Source organism: Copadichromis virginalis, linkage group LG15, assembly GCF_057382275.1.
Source record: "Copadichromis virginalis isolate Kocher_CV1m ecotype Utaka linkage group LG15, C_Virginalis_male_GT1.1, whole genome shotgun sequence".
Taxonomy (NCBI): domain Eukaryota; kingdom Metazoa; phylum Chordata; class Actinopteri; order Cichliformes; family Cichlidae; genus Copadichromis; species Copadichromis virginalis.
This window is the reverse complement of record NC_140632.1, coordinates 15,487,890-15,507,892: the sequence shown is the minus strand read 5'-3', so window position 1 is coordinate 15,507,892 and position 20,003 is coordinate 15,487,890. Positions and strand designations below refer to the sequence as shown.

Below are 20,003 nucleotides of genomic sequence, written 5' to 3'. Positions count from 1 at the left end.
AAGAAGGAGTGGCGCACAGGAGCATGTGTAGAAGTCGTGGGTTGGTGGTACATCGGGTGTGAAATGGAGAGCAAACACATGTCAGCTTTTGCCTTGTATCAAAATTTAAAACCGGACCAGCCTCCTCCGGCTAAGAAGCCTCCAATGCAGGTACACACACGTAAAACTAAAGACTGAGTGTCTGACTGCTGCACGAGGAGCAGCACTGACTCCAGCCCTCTCCTCTTTATCTGCACACGTCTGTCTTCTGGGCATTGTTTTAACCTCTCTGTTTTTATAGGCGGAAGTTAAGAAGAAAAAGAAAAAGGACAATGCAGCCTTTAAGCTCAAAGTCAAAGTTCAAGCAAAAGCTGAGAGGAAGAAGATGCGAAAGAAGCTTCACAAGCCGTCACAAAAAGAGGAGAATCAGAAGGAAGTTCCGCACGTGAGTGTGTTTACCTGCTAGTGTAAATATAGAGGTTTAATGTCTTCTGAATTTCAAAAACGTGTAAGGCCTAATAGAGTGTGTGTTTGTCAGAATCAGGTGACGGTGGAGTGTGTGAGCGCTGAGCCTCTCGAGACTCTGCTGGCAGACCTGGCAAAAGTCAACAACAGCAGGGAGAGAGCGAGCAAGCTGTTCCAGTGGCTCATCACCCCCATTCCTGACAAGATGTTTTTCAGGTACAAACAGCTGGCACTCCTTATTTCGAAGCTCTATCTCTCTCTCTCTCTCTCTCTCTCTCTCTCTCTCTCTCTCTCTCTCTCTCTCTCTCTCTCTCTCAACCTTTATTGACACCCAGTAACTTTTAGTACACACTTTAATATTCTGCTCCTTCAGTTACTTTACCTCACTTTTCATTTACGTCATTTACATGTGATAAGGTCCACAAGCACAAACAGGGGCCTTGTTTTAGGACCATGTATTAATGCTCACAAAACAATAAAACAGTTTGAAGCTAATAGGGGAGGAAAGGAGGAAAGCTGTGCCTGAGAATCTATTTCTTTCTGATGCTCATCAGGGAAAGTCCAAAGACTTTAGACACTGTTAAAACGTTATTATTCATGCTCAGTAGTCTGGGGGATCTTCTGGGAGTGGTGATATCATTTTCCAGAGACTTGATTGGCCATTAGCCAGTGATTTTTATACATGTTGATCTTTAATCTTGAACATAAACTGCTCTGGAGCAGGTTAGGTCTGCAGCATAAGTGACCTGTCTGAGAAATGAACTGCTGCAGCAATACTCAAACCCCAGGGTTAACCAACTAACTTAAATCATGCTCCTTAGTACAGGTCTTGGGTATTGATACATTTCCCTCTTTCCTCAGGGAAATATGGGAAAAAAAGCCCATCTTTGTCCAACGTAAGAATCCTGATTACTACAAGGGACTGTTCTCCACAGCAGAGCTCGATCGCATTTTCAGAGAGGTAAGAAACCTGAAACTAAGTCTTAAACTTAGTTAAAAATGGATACTGCGCTTTTTCTTTTTCAAAACATTGAATTAGCACCAGGTGAGTCAAGGGAAGGTGCAAGTGGAACCAAGTACTTGAAATGTTTGGAGAATGGGTGGATAAACAGAAGACATAATCTCCCCATCTGTGTTTATCAGGGGACATGATGGATGGCAGGCTTTATTGGCACTTTTAAGGATTGTAATCTGTTACTGGAAGTCTCACAAATGTTTTAACCAAACTGGCACCTTTTTTAAACCTCTAATTCGGGGATGTCAATTTGGCCCGTCAAAGGCAAATCTGGCCCACTGGACAGTTTTGGAACACGTGAAGTCGGACATAAATTTTGGGCTTTTAACTGTATTTTTCTGAAGTTTTACAGCTTTTCCTATTGATGAAGACCTCCGCCACAGCCATTCACATTACCAAAGTAATTAAGATATCTCAGGGATTAAGTGTCTAGTTAAACTTCTTTACACTGATAGAAAGGGGCGTTTCACTGGTCGACTGTATGTAGCCGCCATGTAAAATTAGAGACAACCCTGCTCTAATTGTGCAGACTAATAATCGTCCAGAGCAGTTTGGTCATATTTGTTAGTATAAATAAGGAATAAAGGTCCTGAATATTTGTTGACTTTTTTAATATTTAAGGAAGATGTTCAGTATGGAGTGAACCTGGATGTCACAAGTTACACTAATGGCAAGAGAGAGACTCACAATCCTCCAGGGAGAGTGCTCCCATACACTGCGTGGGACTTCTATGAGGTGGGGACACAGTGCTGCAGGCTGCTGATTTATGATTATGTCTAAAGCAAGATTTCAGTGATTTCTGCATTTTTAATGTCCTGATTACTTTCCTAATAATTGGGCCCTTTGATGCAAATTAGCTGCATTCACTTTCTCTGTGGGGATCATTAAAGCTTATCCTCATTTTCATATTTTCTGGGACCACCTTCATTAAGAGAAAAATCAGATGTATATTTATGTACTAAGTAATATTTTAATTTGAATATTTTTCATTGCCGCATGATAGAAGTCATTCCATTAGCTGCATCAGTGCGCCATCTGCTCTGTGCTGCAGATTAGTAGTCATCTTGGTGTCTCAATTCCCAGAGTGGCTGCTCCCTCCGCATGCTGAATCCTCAGGCTTTCTCCTCCACGGTGTGGAACGTGCTGTCCATCCTCCAAGAGCAGTTTGGCAGCATGGCGGGAGCCAATATGTAAGTATTTGGGGCAAAAATCGGTCACATTGGGGAATACTCCATTTGTTTTGGTCTTGATCTGTGTATGCCTTTTCTTCAACCAGATACCTGACACCACCTGGCACACAAGGATTTGCTCCACATTATGATGACATTGAAGCCTTTGTGGTTCAGCTGGAGGGGAAGAAACACTGGCGAGTGTACAGCCCAAGGTGAAAAACGGCAGGGAAACTTTCAAAAAAGAGCACCACAATTTTAAAGTGCACATTATGTGATGTCATTACATTAGTAAACCTCTGCAAATGTTTTAAATCAGCAAACTTGCATAACAGACTTATTTATAGTATGTGGGTCATGATGGACTAAAGTTTTATACAAAACTACTTAAGCATCCAAATCAGTGTTGATTGAACCCAGCAAAGCCTGAACCATAAAATAATTGGCAGAAAATTCTCATTTTTGTGAAACTGGGGTGTTTATTGAACCTTCAGACCAATTAAAACAATAATAAATTAAGTCAGTTTGCATATGTGGTTTTTAATTTGTTTATTATATATATATATATATATATATATATATATATATATATATATATATATATATATATATATATATAAAAAATTTTAACTCTTTCATTTTTGTCTTTTTTTTTTTTTTTTTAGATCAGACGATGAGGTCTTGCCCGTGCTTTCGAGTCGTGAGTAAAAACAAAACTAATCGTCTTAGTAGTTTTTAACGGTTGCGTTTTATTAGCATAATTATTTGATGCCTTTGGGTCTGAACCTCATGGGATCCTGGGGCAGCAGGGGAATGGGTACTTTGTAAAAAGCACTTGTAATTAAAAGTAAGAGAATGATGGTGGAGTGGGTTTGATAAAGGAGGGCAGAAAAAGAAATATTTCATGTCTTGTGGTGTCACTTACAAATAAATTTTAAAAAATTACAAACAGTTTCTAATCATAATATGTAAACATTATTATACATGGAGAAAATGCATGAATATGTAAAGATTTGCTAGCCCTGAAACAGACTTTGGCTCTCAGCGAAGGCGGTCGCACTTTTCCTCCTCTCCTCCTTCCTCCTTCCCCTTATCTTCCCTGCTTAGCCTCTATGTCCTTGTCTTGTCTTGTGTGCATTACTTTCCCTGGAACAGTCTCTCACTGTCGTTCTCTAAAACCTAAAAGAGAATTATGGATTTGATCAAATGGTCTCTGAATGCTATTGACACCCTTTTCTCAACGAAAAGTCTGGGCTCGGGAGAGCCCAAGTGCCCTGGAGGGACTTTCCCTGCCGGATACACGATGGACGGGTGGCAGAACTGGAGGGTCATGTGCCTGGCGGGACTGTCGATTGAGGACGCTGAAGATATCTACCTATTCGGAACCATGATAACAGGGTTCTTGCTGATCGGAGCTGGCTTGGCCCTGGTTTATCGGAGAAATAAGAGAGCGGAACCGGCTGTTCAAACCCCCCCAAGGCTGCCCGCTGGAATTGAAGCGATGGGACGAGGCGCGACCTCTCACAACGAACGCAGCATGGTTAACACCTTGGAGACGCTTACAGCTGCTGTGAAGGCTCAAAACAACACCATTGAGCGTATGGGGGGGATACATCAGAGAGAGGCCTGCTCAAAATGAGACCCTTGAGCGACAGTTGGAACACATCGCGGAACGGATCACTGCAGTTGTGGGGTCTCAGAATCAAAAGAATGACAACACCACCTAACAGAAGTTTGATACCATCATGGGGAGGCTCGCGGCTCTCCAACAGGAGATTGAGAGACCAGTGTCGGAGTGTTAAGGAACAGCTTGAAATTATCCTGGGCTGCTCGCATGGAAAATCAACAAAATCAACATAGTAATGCAGACACCACCATGGTGCCAGCTGCAGGCCCAAGGCTGGACCCGAATAATCACTCCCTGATAACGACTGTGTGATGACTATTCTTCCCATCCCATGCAAGGCCACCTGGATTGGCTGGAGGACTGTTTACTTAGCCTGATAGGGCAAAGGACACTGTCTCAGCTGAACTATGGACACGCACACACATACACTTACACTGATAAGCACTCACTCATCCCTCAACTCATCACTCAACTTGTAACCCCATGTGATGTCTGTGTTATGTGTGTAAGGTCGGGGGGGGGGGGTCCCATTTTCACTGCAGGGCAACCTGCTTGTGACAAATAAAGCTTGATTGATTGATTGATTGATTGATAAATTACTGATTTGTGGAAATAAAATGGTCTCTCTTGCTTGGAAAACAGAATTATAAATAAATATAATTAATGCTCAGGGGTGTCTGCTTTGTGATTTCTCTTCAGCAAACTTCGACCAGGCAGACATTGGTAAGCCGATCCTAGATGTGGTGGTAGAAGCCGGAGATCTCATCTACTTCCCTCGAGGTTTTATCCATCAAGGCAACTGCCTACCAGATGCACACTCTCTGCACATCACCATCTCCTCTTACCAGAAGAACAGCTGGGGAGATCTGCTGCAAAAGGTAAAAAAAAAAACCTCCCTGTTTCCCCCTGTGATGCATGCAGATGAAGACAACGGCCGGACTCTGAAACCAGTACCAGTGCCAGTAGTGAGCAAAAGGGTATAAATCTTGCATCCAGCATGAAGTGGTTTTGCATTGCAGGTGAAGAGTAATAATCAAAGCAGTCTTTCCTGCTGACAGATGATACTAATGATTTCTGGTGGAGAGTATTTCGCTGACGGTTCATACATCACCTGTCTTTCTTAACCTAAGGATTGCCTAAGACAGTTATACTTACAAAGGGGTATTCATAATTTACTGCTCTTTTTTTTTCAGCTGGTCCCAGCAGCATTGGAAGTAGCAATGGAGGAGGACGTGGAGTTTAGACGGGGTTTACCTCTGGACTACCTGACGTACATGGGAGTACAGAACTCCGACAAGGTATTTAAATGAAGTGATTTTTACCAACTTTTCAGGTGTTGTCCTCATTTACTCCCAATTACTAGCTAAAGACAAAACTTATCCTTGTGTAGGAAGACCCGCGCAGGGCAAAGTTCTTCTCTCGTATCGATAATCTGATGAAGAGGCTAACAAATTACGCACCACTGGATGCTGCTGTTGATCAGAAGGCTAAAGATTTCATTCATGACTGCCTTCCTCCCACTCTCACTCCAGGTATGTGATGGAGAGAGCTGTAATTGTTGCAATAGTTTTTTTTTTAATGAGATGCATGTCACGATATTGCTTTTAATTCTAATTCATATCATCACCCACAGATGAACTGGTCACCAGTGTGAAAGGAGCACCTACAAGGTGGGAAGGTGGACAAGTAAAGGATGTGGGTGTACACATCACTACCCAGACTCAAATCAGAATTCTACGTGCTCAGTGTGCCCGGTAACACAGATTTTTTTGACTATATGTTAAGGCTACCAATTAAAGCAGAAAAGTGTCATTGTCATTTGTCTTGTAAATCTTTATCGCCAGGTTATGCAATGACGGAGATGCGGTTCATCTTTACTACACCACTGACAACTCCAGAGTTTACCACAAAGAGCAGCTCAAGAGTTTTGAAATAAAACCAGAGGTAAAGATTGGTAGATGTGTTTGTCATCAAATGTCAGGTCTCGTAAACTGTGCTAATGATGGGGTTGACTTGTTTTTCCTCTTAGTACACAGATACTGTCGAGTTTTTGATCCATTCATATCCCGGCTTTGTGACAGTAGGAAGCCTCCCATGTGAATCTGCGCAGGACAGGGTAATTATTACCTTCACACACTCTGTTATGTTTAGTTTTGTTTTTGGCAGAAGGTGTCTCGTATGTGGCAGCTTATCTTCAGTGTTTTAGATGGGTACCTGTATAAACGGGGTTTCTGCACAGTGAAATCACTTATTTAGTCCTGTGTTTCTCATTAGTGGTTGATCCTCATGTTTTTCCCTTTACTTTTTCCCAGATTGCTTTGGCTGAACTACTTTTTGAGAAGGGGATTATCCACACTGCAGAACCACTGTAGCACTAGATTCTTCCATCATGGTGACTGCATGAAGAGATCAAATCACTTTATACAAAATAAGATCTTCAGTGGAGACCATGTCTGCTCCAAGTAGCCTTCATTAGCTCGACTGGAAATGGATAATGCATTTGTGATTTTGCTGTTCAACTAAAAATAAAAAATTTTATATCGTTTTTGTCTTGTACAACCAGAATCATTAACAAGTACCAAATGATTTCAATTAATGGCGTCTTTATTATTGGTTGATACAACTCAAAAACAGAGGTACAGGAGTCTTCTTAAATATTGTGATTTGAGGACACCCATTCGTTCACACCACACAGGCTTTCAAGTAGAGAGCAGTCTACCTCCAGGTCACCTCCTCTCCAGGCTTCAGTTCCCTATAAAAAGAAGAAAAATTTGAAGTTTTGTAAGATGTTTGGCTTTCGCAGAACAGAATGATGGATGAGTACAGTTTTACACCAGAAGATCACTACTGGAGTTATCGGCTGAAAGTGGAAAAGTGTAGAAACAAAAAGTGTTATATGGTAATCTATTAAAGTGGATTTGCATAGATATAGAAGGCAGTTGGTTATTAATTGAGCCTTTTTTAGGAAAAAAAAAGGAGATAGGAGTCAAAGTAACCTTAAGGATTTATAGCACTAGCTTTTTAGGAAAATTTACAGGTGGATTTTTTATGAAATTGCAGATTTCATGTATTTATAACTTTGCCCAATTGAAAATATCCATGCACTAAACTAATAACTCCAGGCCATGGGCTATTGTGTACACAGTGACAAACATCACCATGAAGTCAACATAGTAGCTTGTCTTTAAATTCAAGAATAACCTGAGGGGTTTGTTTTGTTTTTATTTGGTGAACAGTCACTCGTTCTTACCTTCCGTACAAAGCACTCTTGTTTCTGAAAGCTGTCAACTTCTGGTCCTGTTGCTTGTCAAGGTACCATCCAATGACAAAGCCTGTGGGGACAAATATGTGCGCCCAGTACTGGCGGGCAAAGGCTGCCAAGTTCACCATGGTTCCTACCTAAAAAGAAAAAGAGCATGGGTTTTATACTCCCAAATTAAACTTATGATTGCAGTTGTGCATTCATATTTGTATAATAAGAAGAATGGATACAGGAAAGCACAAGCATAAATGATACAAGAACATTTACCACTATTGCTGAACAGCCTAATCTCTGTTTAAGCTATTTGAAAGGCTAAATACTAATATAGCAATATCTTATTGCTTTCTTTTAAGATACACCATTGATACACTGGCACCACATAGATACCCCTGTTAAATAAACAAATCAGTTATTAAATCATGATTTTAAATGAGGCTCTCAAATGAATAAGGGTAAAAGTTAACTAAAATAAAATTAAGGGAAATACTGTTAAAAGTGTAGGAAATCAGATCACTTACAACTGAAGTGACTTATTAAAAGTAATAATGAACGCAATGACAGCTTTCTGCTTTTAATTCCATTTCTTTCCATTTAGTTACACAGATTTAGATTTTGCATGTACTCGGGTTATCTTTGTCTAATGTTAAAATTTGTTTGATCTCAAACATTTCAGTGAAACAAATTTTTTTTTTTTTAAACTAAGATCAGGAAAGGGAGAATGCTTTTTATATTGTGCCACCATCATTATTTTGATCATGCTGCGAGTCCCAACCATTAAAAGAGACGTTGTAATGTTTAGCAACATGTAGTATTCTGGGGGTAGCCCATGTTCATAGATTTAGAGGACCTGCAAAAAACTTCTAGAAAACAAAATTAGCTAATGTTGTCAACTAAAAATGACAGACATTTTCTTGCACAATAAGCACAACAACCGAGTGTCTTTAAACGCCTACTTTAGATTCTAAGAATGTGTACACCTTGACAATGATTTACAACACTTCTTTGTGCATTTAATGAGGTTTGCCTGTCACCACGGTCACTTCAGTTATCATATGGTAGCCATGCATTACATTACAGCATATATATATATATATATATATATATATATATATATGAAGCTGAATACTAAATATCCGGTAAGTCTGCAGATCGTTCATCACAAACTTTTGGTATCCTAGAGAGAGGCACTTGGCTAGCTAGCCTGTCAGCTAGTTAGCCTTAGCAATATGTTTTAAGATGTAGTTAAGGATTATTTCTAAGATGCACTGGTTACTGTATTGTCAGTACAACAAACACATTAAAACGCACTGGCTCGACCAAAAAAGAATAATGAATGTAATATTAATATCTAAAATAATACCTTCTGTTTACACCAGCCGCGGCCTTCAGTTCCTCATTCAGCAAGCGAAGGACATCGGATTCTACCAACTGTAAACTTACGACGAGGTGGTTTCATATTTTTAAATAATACATTTTAATGTCAAAGCACAAGTAGTGGAATATTAGATACGATCCAACACTGAAACTATGATGTTAAAGGTGATGTGTTCAGATACCTTTCGAAAAAAATCTAAATGTAGTGTTTTAGAAGAGATTTAGAATTATTTAGTAACGACACCACCATTTGTGGTATGCTCCTTTGCCCTCTCACACATGATGCAGCGGCAAGTATGTCTGCCGCTATCAAAAACGCGAGCCAAAATGGTTTAATTTGGGAATAACAGAAAAAAAGGTTGTTTTTTATTCCAGAAGACTAATCCATTATTTTACAATTAATGGTATGGTGCACGCTCCTTTGTTAGTTCATTTACACTCATTAGCTAGCACTGTAAATACACTTTGCTGGGCAATCTGCTAACAACTCTAAGCTAGCTGTGGCTAGCGACAAAACTATGTTTACATTATATTTACTTACAGCCTGTAAGCTGCATACATCACTGGTTAAAATTGTGCAACATTACGCTATTAGCCTCACACAGATTTTAATGGCAAACTCCAACCATGGTTGTGTTTGTTTTCTTTGTTGATTAAATTGAATGACTTTTCGCAGAGTCGCACTCACACATAAAGAGCCACGGGCCTTAGAGTTAGTAGGAAAGGTTTCGTGGTGAGGATAACATGCAAGCACAAATCTTATATTTCAGCTCGACAACTGAAGAACCATGACGTCCATTATCAAGCTGACAGCCGTGTCAGGGGTTCTGGAGGAGTCTGCCCTTTGTTACCTGCTGCAGGTGGATGAATTCCGCTTCCTCTTGGACTGCGGGTGGGATGAGAACTTCTCCACGGAAATCATAGATGCTATGAAGAGGTCGGTATACCGCCAGTCTTTCAAAAACAGTTGATGTTTCTATTTTTTTAAAACTCTTAGCAAAAAGTAAATGTGCCTTTATGAACTCACTAAACAGTACACCCACAGCAGTCTGGTTTATTGATGACTGACCTCCCCACCGTGAAGTAGGGGAAAGAAAGCTTGTGCCGACTTTTTTACTGACATAAAAAAAAGTTTATAATACTACTACTGCCCGTCACCCCTCCCAGGGTATGGGCTGCCAAAGGTAGATCTCCAGAGATTTCTGTCCTGGCCATTCTTTCTAGATGGGTCCAGGTGTAGCCCATCATTTATAATACTATAGTAAAAAGCTTCTAGTCCACAGATTATATGGTTCTGTTTGTTGGTTTCTGTCATACCACATATTAGACGATGGATGTAGGTTTTGTTTGAGTCTGAAAGTCATCTGCGAAGAAATCTTAACATCAAAAACCCAATGTACCTCACTTACATGTATGTTGAATTTGTACTTCTTCTGTCTCATCTTGTAGTAGAAGAATATCAGGCACAAGGAGATGGTTTAACATATATGGAGAGATTTCCAAATTTAGTCCTTTGCTTGTTTATGCTTTCATTAGCATGGATAAATGTATGTCTTCTAATTCTTGCTCTATTGCTGTTTCCTATACATATATACAACATGAATTATCTAATTAATACTCTAATGGCAATTTTGTAGATGTTAAGATTTTCACTGGGCGAAAGAATTAGATTAGAAGGACAGTTCCAGTTGAACAGTTTGGAGACAAAATGCGTGTGTATGTATGTATGTGTGTGTGTGTGTGTGTGTGTGTGTGTGTGTGTATATATATATATACACACACACACACACACACACACACACACACACACACACACACAGTCATACTGCCCTATCAGCACTCCAGTTGTAAAACCCTGTGTATTATAGTGCTTTATCACCAATGAGGAATTTCATACTCATTTCTAACTGTATCGGTTGGATGAACATCTATAGAGTCAAAAATAAAAGGCACAGCTCTACTCTTGAGGCTTCCAAACTACCTAAACTCTCCTCTCTTCTCACATCTAATAACAACAGCTACAGAGACAGTGGTTGAATTGTAACTTGCAGAGAAAAAATGTTTTTTAAAGTCTTATTTTAGTGCAAACTCAGGAAACCTCTAAATTGATTTTTACACAATAGCTATCTTAACACCAGGAGTATCAGAAGTAACCCTTGAAGCTCTTGCTTATAGAGCAAAATGACTGGGTTTGTATCAGAAATTGGTGAGGGTGGTCTCTGCCTATTCAGTTACACTTGGAAAAAACCCCAAAACTATTTCAGTGGTTGTCACGTCTTTATTGATATGTATTGAGGTATCAAAACTCATCATTAAGGGTACAGGGCAGTTCATGAAATGTCATCTTTGTTGAGGGGGAAAGCATTAAACACAACTTTAAATATTTCCCATGTGCACATGTTAGTTGGCTTTGTTTCTGGAACTGTGCACCTTCTAATCTTGAATGAATCGCAAACTGTCCTCAAAGTAGAGGCCACTAGAAGCCTATATTTCCCTTGTAAAATGTAAAGCTTTATTATCTGTTTGAACTCCTTGTGAATGCGTATTGTTCTCCTTTAAAGAAGAAATTTTGATCTTGTGAGACGAGACTGTGCGATTGAATAAAGATTTGAATTAAACCACTCCACTTTTCTGGGACTTGAACCTGCTGCAATGCTCTTTTTCCCCCCTCTCCAGACATGTTCATCAGGTCGACGCTGTGCTGCTCTCCCATCCCGACCCCATACACTTGGGAGCCCTGCCATACGCTGTGGGCAAACTGGGGCTGAACTGTACTATCTATGCCACAATTCCTGTCTACAAGATGGGGCAAATGTTTATGTACGATCTGTATCAGGTAAGAAGGGGATATGGGTAATGCATGATTTAATTAACAGAGGTTCTTTTTGGCTTGATTACCATTACTTTATTAAATTCTCTCTTTCTTTCCATGTAGTCCCGAAACAACAGTGAAGATTTTACACTGTTCACACTTGATGATGTGGATGCTGCTTTTGATAAGATCCAGCAGCTGAAATACTCTCAGATTGTCAATTTGAAAGGTGTGTTTTATTTGCAGAATAGGTGTTATTCCCTGTTTATGCACCACATATAACAATGTAATTGTTTATGTATTTTTTTTTTACCTGACAGGAAAAGGGCACGGTCTTTCCATTACTCCTCTTCCAGCCGGTCACATGATTGGAGGCACTATTTGGAAAATTGTGAAGGATGGGGAGGAGGAGATTGTTTACGCCGTGGACTTTAACCACAAGAGAGAAATGTAAGCAAAGAAAACGTTAATGTGAAATGAAATTTTATTGCTTTAGTTTGGCTCATTGTTAATGCATTCTTTTTCTCTGTGTACTCCAGCCACCTCAATGGCTGCTCACTGGAGAGCCTCAGCCGTCCATCCTTACTTATTACAGACTCCTTCAATGCGGCGTATGTACAACCACGTCGTAAGCAAAGAGATGAGCAGCTACTTAGTACGTATTAATAGCCACTGGGCGCTTTAACACTAACACTATTACATCAATAATATGCGAGTTCATACTGCCATATTCTAACGGTTACAGATTTTATTATGTACATTTGTAATTCTCTTTTTCCGTTCTTCCACAGCCAATGTGATGGAGACCTTGCGTGGTGATGGCAATGTCCTTATTGCCGTAGATACAGCTGGGCGTGTGCTGGAACTGGCTCAGCTCCTGGACCAGATTTGGAGGACAAAGGATGCTGGGCTCGGAGCTTACCCACTCGCTCTGCTTAACAATGTTAGCTACAATGTAGTGGAGTTCTCAAAGTCCCAGGTACTGTTAACTGTTTGTTTTTTTTCACATCGGAGAAACTATTGAAATATTCAGATTTTTCCAGTCAAAACTTTCATTTTGTTACAGAGAGAGCACAGCAAATAATACATATTTGTTATAATTCTTGAATTCATTAATCACTGATCCTTTCTAGGTGGAGTGGATGAGTGACAAGCTCATGAGGTGTTTTGAGGACAAGAGGAACAACCCGTTCCAATTCCGACATTTGACCCTGTGCCACAGTCTGGCAGACCTGGCCCGAGTACCCAGCCCCAAGGTGGTGCTCTGCAGCCAACCGGACCTTGAGTCAGGGTTTTCTCGAGAACTTTTTATCCAGTGGTGTCAAAATGCAAAAAATTCCATCATCCTGACGTACCGCACCACACCTGGAACCTTAGCTCGCTACCTCATCGACAACCCTGGAGAAATGATGCTGGATCTGGAGGTGAGGCCTGCAGTCATAATGTTGATTTGCTGTACCAGAGGGTTGATATCTGCCCCATGGGAAGCTCCTGATGCTAATATGCAGACCCGGCTTAGGAAGAAACAAAACGTGTCAGTTTGTCATTTACACCGTATCCATTTGCCACTTTTTCTTGTTACAACAGGTCAAGAAGAGAGTAAAACTCGAAGGCAAGGAGCTGGAAGAATACCTGGAAAAGGAGAAACTTAAGAAAGAAACTGCTAAAAAACTTGAACAAGCAAAAGAGTAAGTTTCTACAGAAAAAGACATGAGATGACTCGTAGCTTAAGGGTTGCATGTATTTTCTCTGTGACGCTTTTGGTGTTACAAAACGTTTCATCAGTCAGTTCACGAGTACGACAGCAAATTAGGTTTGGAAAAAATGCCATCACAAATGCAAACTGTGGTCTAGACTGCAAATCTCAAACATGCTGTTTAAAAGGAAATCTGTAACTGCGAGATGAGTCATAACACGTTTATGACAAACATTTATATTCTACTACCGAGCAAAAATACGTTGTCTGCTCTTAGATAAATTAAACTTTTAAGTATAGAATTAATATTTATTTTATGGGTTTGCAGGGTGGATGTGGACTCCAGCGATGAGAGCGATATGGATGATGATCTGGATCAGTCGGCTGTAGTAAAAACCAAACACCACGATTTGATGATGAAGGGCGAGGGCAGCCGTAAAGGCAGTTTCTTCAAACAGGCCAAAAAGTCATATCCAATGTTCCCCACACACGAGGAGAGAATCAAATGGGACGAGTATGGAGAAATCATCAGGTACTCGATACTAATGCACAAAAACATCAGATGACTGATGAATGCAGGAGGCCACTAATGTGAAACTCTGACTTTTATCAATGATAATATAATAATAAAAACCAATGTTACCTTTTAAAGGCTAGAGGAGTTTCTGGTTCCTGAATTGCAAGCCACAGAGGAGGAGAAGAGCAAATTAGAATCTGGTTTGACCAATGGAGATGAACCTATGGACCAGGATCTGTCTGTAGTCCCCACAAAATGCATCTCAAGCATAGAAAGTCTTGAAATAAGGTCAGTGATCATTGTGATAATTTGGCTGTGTTTTCTCAGCCATTTTAACTGGCCATTGGCAAACAGTACAGTAGAATCCACCTCCACGTGATTGAATATCAACCTGTATGATGCTGAAAATTGTTATGTGTAGTCAACAAGTCTCTGGTGTCTCTGGCGCAGTTCTTGTCCTAGCAAGGGTAGTGTTGAAAGGCTTGACCTCATCTCTGTTTCTTCACAGAGCAAGGGTCATGTACATAGACTACGAGGGTCGCTCTGACGGGGACTCCATAAAGAAGATTATCAATCAGATGAAGCCCAGACAGCTGGTGATTGTTCGTGGGCCACCAGAAGCCAGTCTGGACCTGGCAGAGTCCTGCAAGGCTTTTAGCAAGGACATCAAAGTCTACACGCCTAAACTGCAGGAAACTGTGGATGCCACTAGTGAAACCCACATCTACCAGGTTAGCTTCATTTAAGGCCTGTGTAATTATATTTTTAATAAAGTGTGTTTATTTGTCTTTTTCCCCCAAAATTTAGTAATGGGTGCATTTGATCTTATAGCTTAAATGTGTTTTATGACCTTAAATATGAAGTATTGTGTTGCAATCCTTCCAAGACTCGTCAGGGTCTTCATACTATCTTGTTTTCTGTCCTGGTAAAGGTGCGGTTAAAAGACTCCTTGGTTAGCTCTCTGCAGTTCTGCAAGGCCAAAGACACGGAGCTAGCGTGGATTGACGGTGTGCTGGACATGCGTGTAGTGAAGGTGGATACCGGCGTGATACTGGAGGAGGGTGTGAAAGACGAGGCGGAAGAAAGCGAGCTGGCTATGGACATCGCCCCCGATCTTGACATTGACCCCATCAACATAGCAGTCACGGCACAGCGAGCCATGAAGAACTTGTTCGGAGAGGACGAGAAGGAGTTTTCCGAAGAGAGTGATGTCATTCCCACGCTGGAACCACTGCCACCAAACGAGGTGGGGAGCAGAAATCTTGCTGTCTTGAATGATTTTGCAGTTCTTTTTGATGGTTTATGTTGCATAATGCATCCACACACTGTATTTAAAAGCTGGACAATCTTCCATGTATTTCTAACTTTTCTTTTTAAAACTTTAAGTTTGACTTTCTTTCCATCTCCAACCATGCCCATATTTGGACAAGATATCACAAGCTAGCTTGGTTAGCAATGTGCTATTGTGTTTTCTAGTGATGTGAAATGAGATGTTAATTTTGGCTTGTGCAAAACAGCAAATTTCTGTACAGCTGTTTTGCTGTACAGAAATTATACTTAGATTAAGACTGATTGTTACATGTGACTCATAGAGTAGCCCTACTCTAATCTATTCATCGTTTTTTTGGAAGGGGGTTTCCCCCAAGGGGCCACATAAAAATCAGGACTATGCACGGCCGCACCAATATGCTGAACTTTTTGGCCTGCAAAATAACTGTCGCAATACTGTCACATTCTATTGAAGAACACTTGAAATTTACAACATATAAACAAGTAGAAAAACATTTATGATCTCATAAATCAAAGAAAAGAGTGGACAAATTTTCACACAGAGTTCTCAACCCCCTGTCGATCAATAGCCATTTAAGGCATGTTTTCATTGACTTTACTTTTCAAGCCTAGGGGCTACAGCCAACTCTCATGAACCATCTTTAGCTGCTCTGAGATAGTCTCCTAATTGTGAGCTCACAAAATTCTGCTTATATCTTCCAGCTCTAAACTTTTTCTCTTCGTCTCCCAGTGTCAGGCTCTGCACATGTTCTAAACACGTGTTTGAGTGGAGGACTTTCAAATATTCACTTTCAAGTTTATTTTGCTGCTGTAGAGTTGTTAGATATTTTTGAATGAGAGATCAAACACAGTCTGTTTTTCCCAGTGTGCCCCAAACATTTAGATGGGTCAGTGATGTTGTACGAGTGAGTGGTCCCACCTCTGAGTGCGAAGAAAGCTAAAGAGGGTGGAACGAATGCTAAATAGGGCGCTTTGTTTCGATTCAGCTCAGAGAGAATATGTGATCGTAAGGCTTGTTTTTGCTGCTGCTCATTTTGACAGGTAGCCTCATTTCCTTGCAGTAATGCAAATTGTTTTGGCAAATGAAACAACATGAGCAGCATGTGACTTTTAGGCCCAAATAGCTGCTACAATTAGTGCATAAAACTTATTTTGGCATTTTAATGTCATTTGACCAACGTACGATGCAGAAATGATCCCTGAAAGAAAACTTTTCCCAAGGCTCGTGATGTGATTGTGATAGTCTGCGTCCAAAAGAGTGAATAAGGAGTCTTTGTAGGAAAAGTTTGACCCTGTTTCACTCTCTCTTCAGATTTCAGGGCATCAGTCTGTGTTTATCAACGAGCCTCGTCTGTCTGACTTCAAGCAAGTCTTGCTGAGAGAGGGCATCCAGGCCGAGTTTGTGGGAGGAGTGCTGGTATGCAACAACATGGTGGCCGTCCGCAGAGTAAGTGTCCTTCCTTCCCATGAAAGAATACTAGATAGATAGAAAACCAGTCAATTAGTCATATTAAACCTGCCAGTGTTTCAAATAATTGTGTTTTAAATGCTGTTTGAAAGACCGTTTCTCTTTACACTCTTGGCTATAGTGACATGAGACTCTGAGCCATCGGATGCAGCGATGCACAGTTGAAAATTAATCGCATGAGACACACTAACAAAAAATTACAACAAACTGTGCTTGTCCATTTGTTTGATTATAGATTGTGGATCCCGAGCAGTTCCTTACGGTGCACTGAGCACGTCATTTCATATGTCATGGGAAAGTCTGGGGTGTAGAGAAAAACAGGTGGAAGCAATAGGCTGTAAATCTGCTTCCTGTTTTCTCTTAAAGTGTATTTGCATGAACAGGAGGAAGAAAACTGGTTTTAATGTTGATACTCTGTAGGTACCTGACTGTTTTTCTAAGACAGACTTGAAAAATTGAGTACTTTAACGTTTCTTTACTTAAGCACAAATACCCCAAATGGTAGTTTACACACAAAGAGAAACAAATACAGCGTGCGTAAGTAGGCTACCAAAGCCCCAGCAGCAAATTAAAACATCTCACCTCAGCCAAAAGATGCAAATAAGAAACACAGGCAAAGCTTCAGAGCTACAGAGAAAGTAAGAGTGAGCCAGGATACTAACAACAACCTGCATAATTGACAAGAACTTAAAATAGATGCAACCCAGAAAAGGAAATCAAAGAGAGCCGAGACTCGTAAAGGAGTGCGGTGTTTAACTGTAAAATCTTGATGCAGATTCATTAGACGCTTTCATCCAAGTTTGTAGGAAGGAATGGGGAACACACTTGTTTTTAAGGTCTGGTGTGATGTACAAGGCTGGTGAAGGCTTGCTGTGTGAGGACCTGGTGGATGACCTGTGCATGTTTGCGCTCTCTTTGTCCAGACGGAGGCCGGACGCATTGGCCTGGAAGGCTGCCTGTGTGACGACTACTATAAGATCCGGGAGCTCCTGTATCAGCAGTACGCTGTTGTATAGCTGCAGCAGAGCACACCATGGAAATACAGAGACAAGCCTTTACAAGGACTTTACCCAGAGAAGATGCGTGTACCTCTTCCCGATGAGCAGTTCCGACTGTTTCACTGCAAACCGTGTTGAACATTTTCCTTTTCCTGTACCTTTTATAATTTCTTTTCCAGGTAATTTTTTTTTATTGGTAGTTTACCTCAATAATGGCAAAGGCAGATGCTTCCATGGACTGACATCTTTGTGTGAACAGATTCTGAAGTCCTCCCTCTTTACAATCACATCCAAGTAAATGTTTTGGGCCTCCAGATCTGTCATTAAAAATCTTTTTTTTCCAAGATGTATTTCTGTTTGTCTTAAATGTCCATAACTTCAAATGCTGGCTATTCAGTCCTACAGTTATGTTGCGTTACTTGCCTATTCACGCATTCATTACTGCTTATATAAGGTAAAATCGAAAACTTCTCAGAATCCTTACTGGGCTGGCATGTATATTGTGCTTTTTCAGTGTTATTGACCACTCAGAGCACTTTATACTACAAGCCCACATTCGTATTTCACATATACTCATACAGGACTTTATGCTGTGCACTTAAGCTCTTTATCTACCTTCCATTCACACCTACGGCCACTTTAGATTCACCACTGCACTTCTTTGGGCTGTGGGAGGAAGCCAGAGGAAGCCCACACAGGCACAGGGAGAGCACGCAAACTCCACACAGAAAGGCCCCGGCCTACCTGGAGATTCGAATCCAAAATGTGGCCGATTTAATTCGATAATCTTCTCTTCCACCTCTGTATGTTTTCACTGCGCACGGCAGAGGCACACTGGCAAGGAAAGAGAACAGGGTTCCAGCAGTTTGGGCTTGACAAAGCTCCAGAGCTTCATATTAGTTCTCTCAGAATCTACACTTTGAGATGAATTCAGATCAACTGATATTGAGGAATAAACACACAACCAAACAGAAATCCAGACAATGATAAACCTAACCAGTGCAAAAATGAAAATAAGCCAATAAGCAAAACTAACTGCAGACTGATAACACAAAAAAATAAGTATATGATGTGTCACATATGCTGATCGGTCTATCACTACAAATACTTTGCTACCTATTAGTTTAGCTAGTTGTGTAGTGACACCAGATGGAGACATTTTTCAGCTGTATGTAAGCAGCCTCTGAATACCCATATCAAATCTGCCCATGCAGCAGGACCATTTGTAATACAGCGCCGAGATGACATTGTCCCCGCAAGTGATAATTGGGATTGAATATAATTCAGCCTGCTTGTAGTAAGCCAGGATTACTGCTCTTTTTATATGTTAAGTAACTGTCTCACAGTTATAGAAGTAAATATAAATGTTGCCTTCCTGGCTTTAAAATAATAATAAGAGAAACACTTGATCAGTTTGCTTTCTTATCTTTTTCTGGCACACGTGGATATACAGCCTCACCTCTGCCGTGCCCCAGTGAGGTGTGACTGCTTGTATTAAAGCTGGGCGATAAAAGCGAGTGCTGAGGATGGAAGGGGAGGCACGGTGTCACTGCCGGCGTGATGTGTCCGCTGCAGCCGTGGTGGCACACTGACTCGGCTGATTACATTCGCAGTGTTGTGTGAATCCCCGGGGTAGATCCTTAACACGGGCAGCTGTGGAATGTCACTTTTCTGGATATACCAAAACAAACCTTCTCCCCATCCTGCCTCCCCACAAATCACCCCCAACACTCCAGCATCACACGTGTTGGCAGCGTGACATCACAGTGGTGGAGACTCCTCCTATTATCATAGCGTGCTAAACAATCACAGGGGGCTACACAGTCACACACATGCCCACACATACACAGTAGCGAAGCACGCAGTGTGAGGGAGTGTATGTGGGGATGGATGATCATGCACATGGTTGGAGGAGCATGGATGGCTGGCTGACATGCAGGCCTGTTTTTACACAGTTGCATAACATACAGTTTTGCACTTTAGAAACATTAAATTTTAAATGCTCTTTTTTAATCCGTGGCTCACACAGATAACCATGTCATGTTCAGAAAGGCATCAATGACGCCTTTATTTATTTCTCCGCCTCCCTGCCTAAACCTCAGTAACCTGTGACAGACAGAAGCTGAGTGGGAGATGGAGAGCTAGAGTGGAGATGAGAAGGAGAGAGAGAGGAGCTCTTCTGTGCCATAGAGCATGCCAGGCCTTGCCCAGTCACTGCTTTTCATTTTGATAATTGACCGGCAACGCCAGAAATGTCCATCAGCTAATCCTCTTAGCTTTCATAATGCTGACTCTGTCACAGAAGCCCCTGTTTTAATGTAACGAGCAGCT

The 20,003-nt window shown here is 41.0% G+C and overlaps 3 protein-coding genes across 6 annotated transcripts; 2 read left to right on the top strand and 1 right to left on the bottom strand.

The window, feature by feature from the left end:
• Positions 1–8: 8 nt before the first annotated feature.
• riox1 (ribosomal oxygenase 1) lies at positions 9–6,800 on the top strand. 2 transcript variants are annotated; one of them, XM_085432151.1, is made up of 15 exons: positions 9–150; positions 281–424; positions 524–660; positions 1,306–1,405; positions 2,081–2,194; positions 2,543–2,649; positions 2,736–2,843; positions 3,294–3,328; positions 4,955–5,133; positions 5,449–5,553; positions 5,646–5,787; positions 5,889–6,009; positions 6,100–6,199; positions 6,285–6,371; positions 6,568–6,800. In XM_085432151.1, exons 1-15 carry the CDS (start codon positions 64–66, stop codon positions 6,625–6,627), a joined length of 1,626 nt encoding a protein of 541 aa, XP_085288277.1. In that variant the 5' UTR covers positions 9–63; the 3' UTR covers positions 6,628–6,800. The 2 variants fall into 2 exon arrangements, with proteins under 2 accessions (XP_085288277.1, XP_085288276.1); XM_085432150.1 differs by having other exon boundaries at positions 518–660.
• A 41-nt stretch (positions 6,801–6,841) lies between these two features.
• ndufb1 (NADH:ubiquinone oxidoreductase subunit B1) lies at positions 6,842–8,959 on the bottom strand. Its single transcript, XM_085432152.1, has 3 exons — positions 8,878–8,959; positions 7,506–7,654; positions 6,842–7,007 (listed from the first exon to the last, which is right to left on the bottom strand). Exons 2-3 carry the CDS (start codon positions 7,643–7,645, stop codon positions 6,971–6,973), a joined length of 177 nt encoding a protein of 58 aa, XP_085288278.1. The 5' UTR covers positions 7,646–7,654; positions 8,878–8,959; the 3' UTR covers positions 6,842–6,970.
• A 201-nt stretch (positions 8,960–9,160) lies between these two features.
• On the top strand, positions 9,161–18,018 carry cpsf2 (cleavage and polyadenylation specific factor 2). Of its 3 annotated transcripts, none has more exons than XM_085432149.1 (15): positions 9,161–9,185; positions 9,662–9,828; positions 11,568–11,727; positions 11,827–11,932; positions 12,024–12,153; positions 12,243–12,358; positions 12,495–12,682; positions 12,837–13,127; positions 13,291–13,391; positions 13,728–13,931; positions 14,052–14,204; positions 14,425–14,647; positions 14,848–15,162; positions 16,519–16,653; positions 17,598–18,018. In XM_085432149.1, the coding sequence occupies exons 2-15, from the start codon at positions 9,680–9,682 to the stop codon at positions 17,688–17,690; spliced, it is 2,364 nt and encodes a 787-aa protein (XP_085288275.1). In that variant the 5' UTR covers positions 9,161–9,185; positions 9,662–9,679; the 3' UTR covers positions 17,691–18,018. The 3 variants fall into 3 exon arrangements, with proteins under 3 accessions (XP_085288275.1, XP_085288273.1, XP_085288272.1); XM_085432147.1 differs by having other exon boundaries at positions 9,167–9,249; XM_085432146.1 differs by having other exon boundaries at positions 9,167–9,295.
• The last annotated feature ends 1,985 nt before the right edge of the window (positions 18,019–20,003 follow it).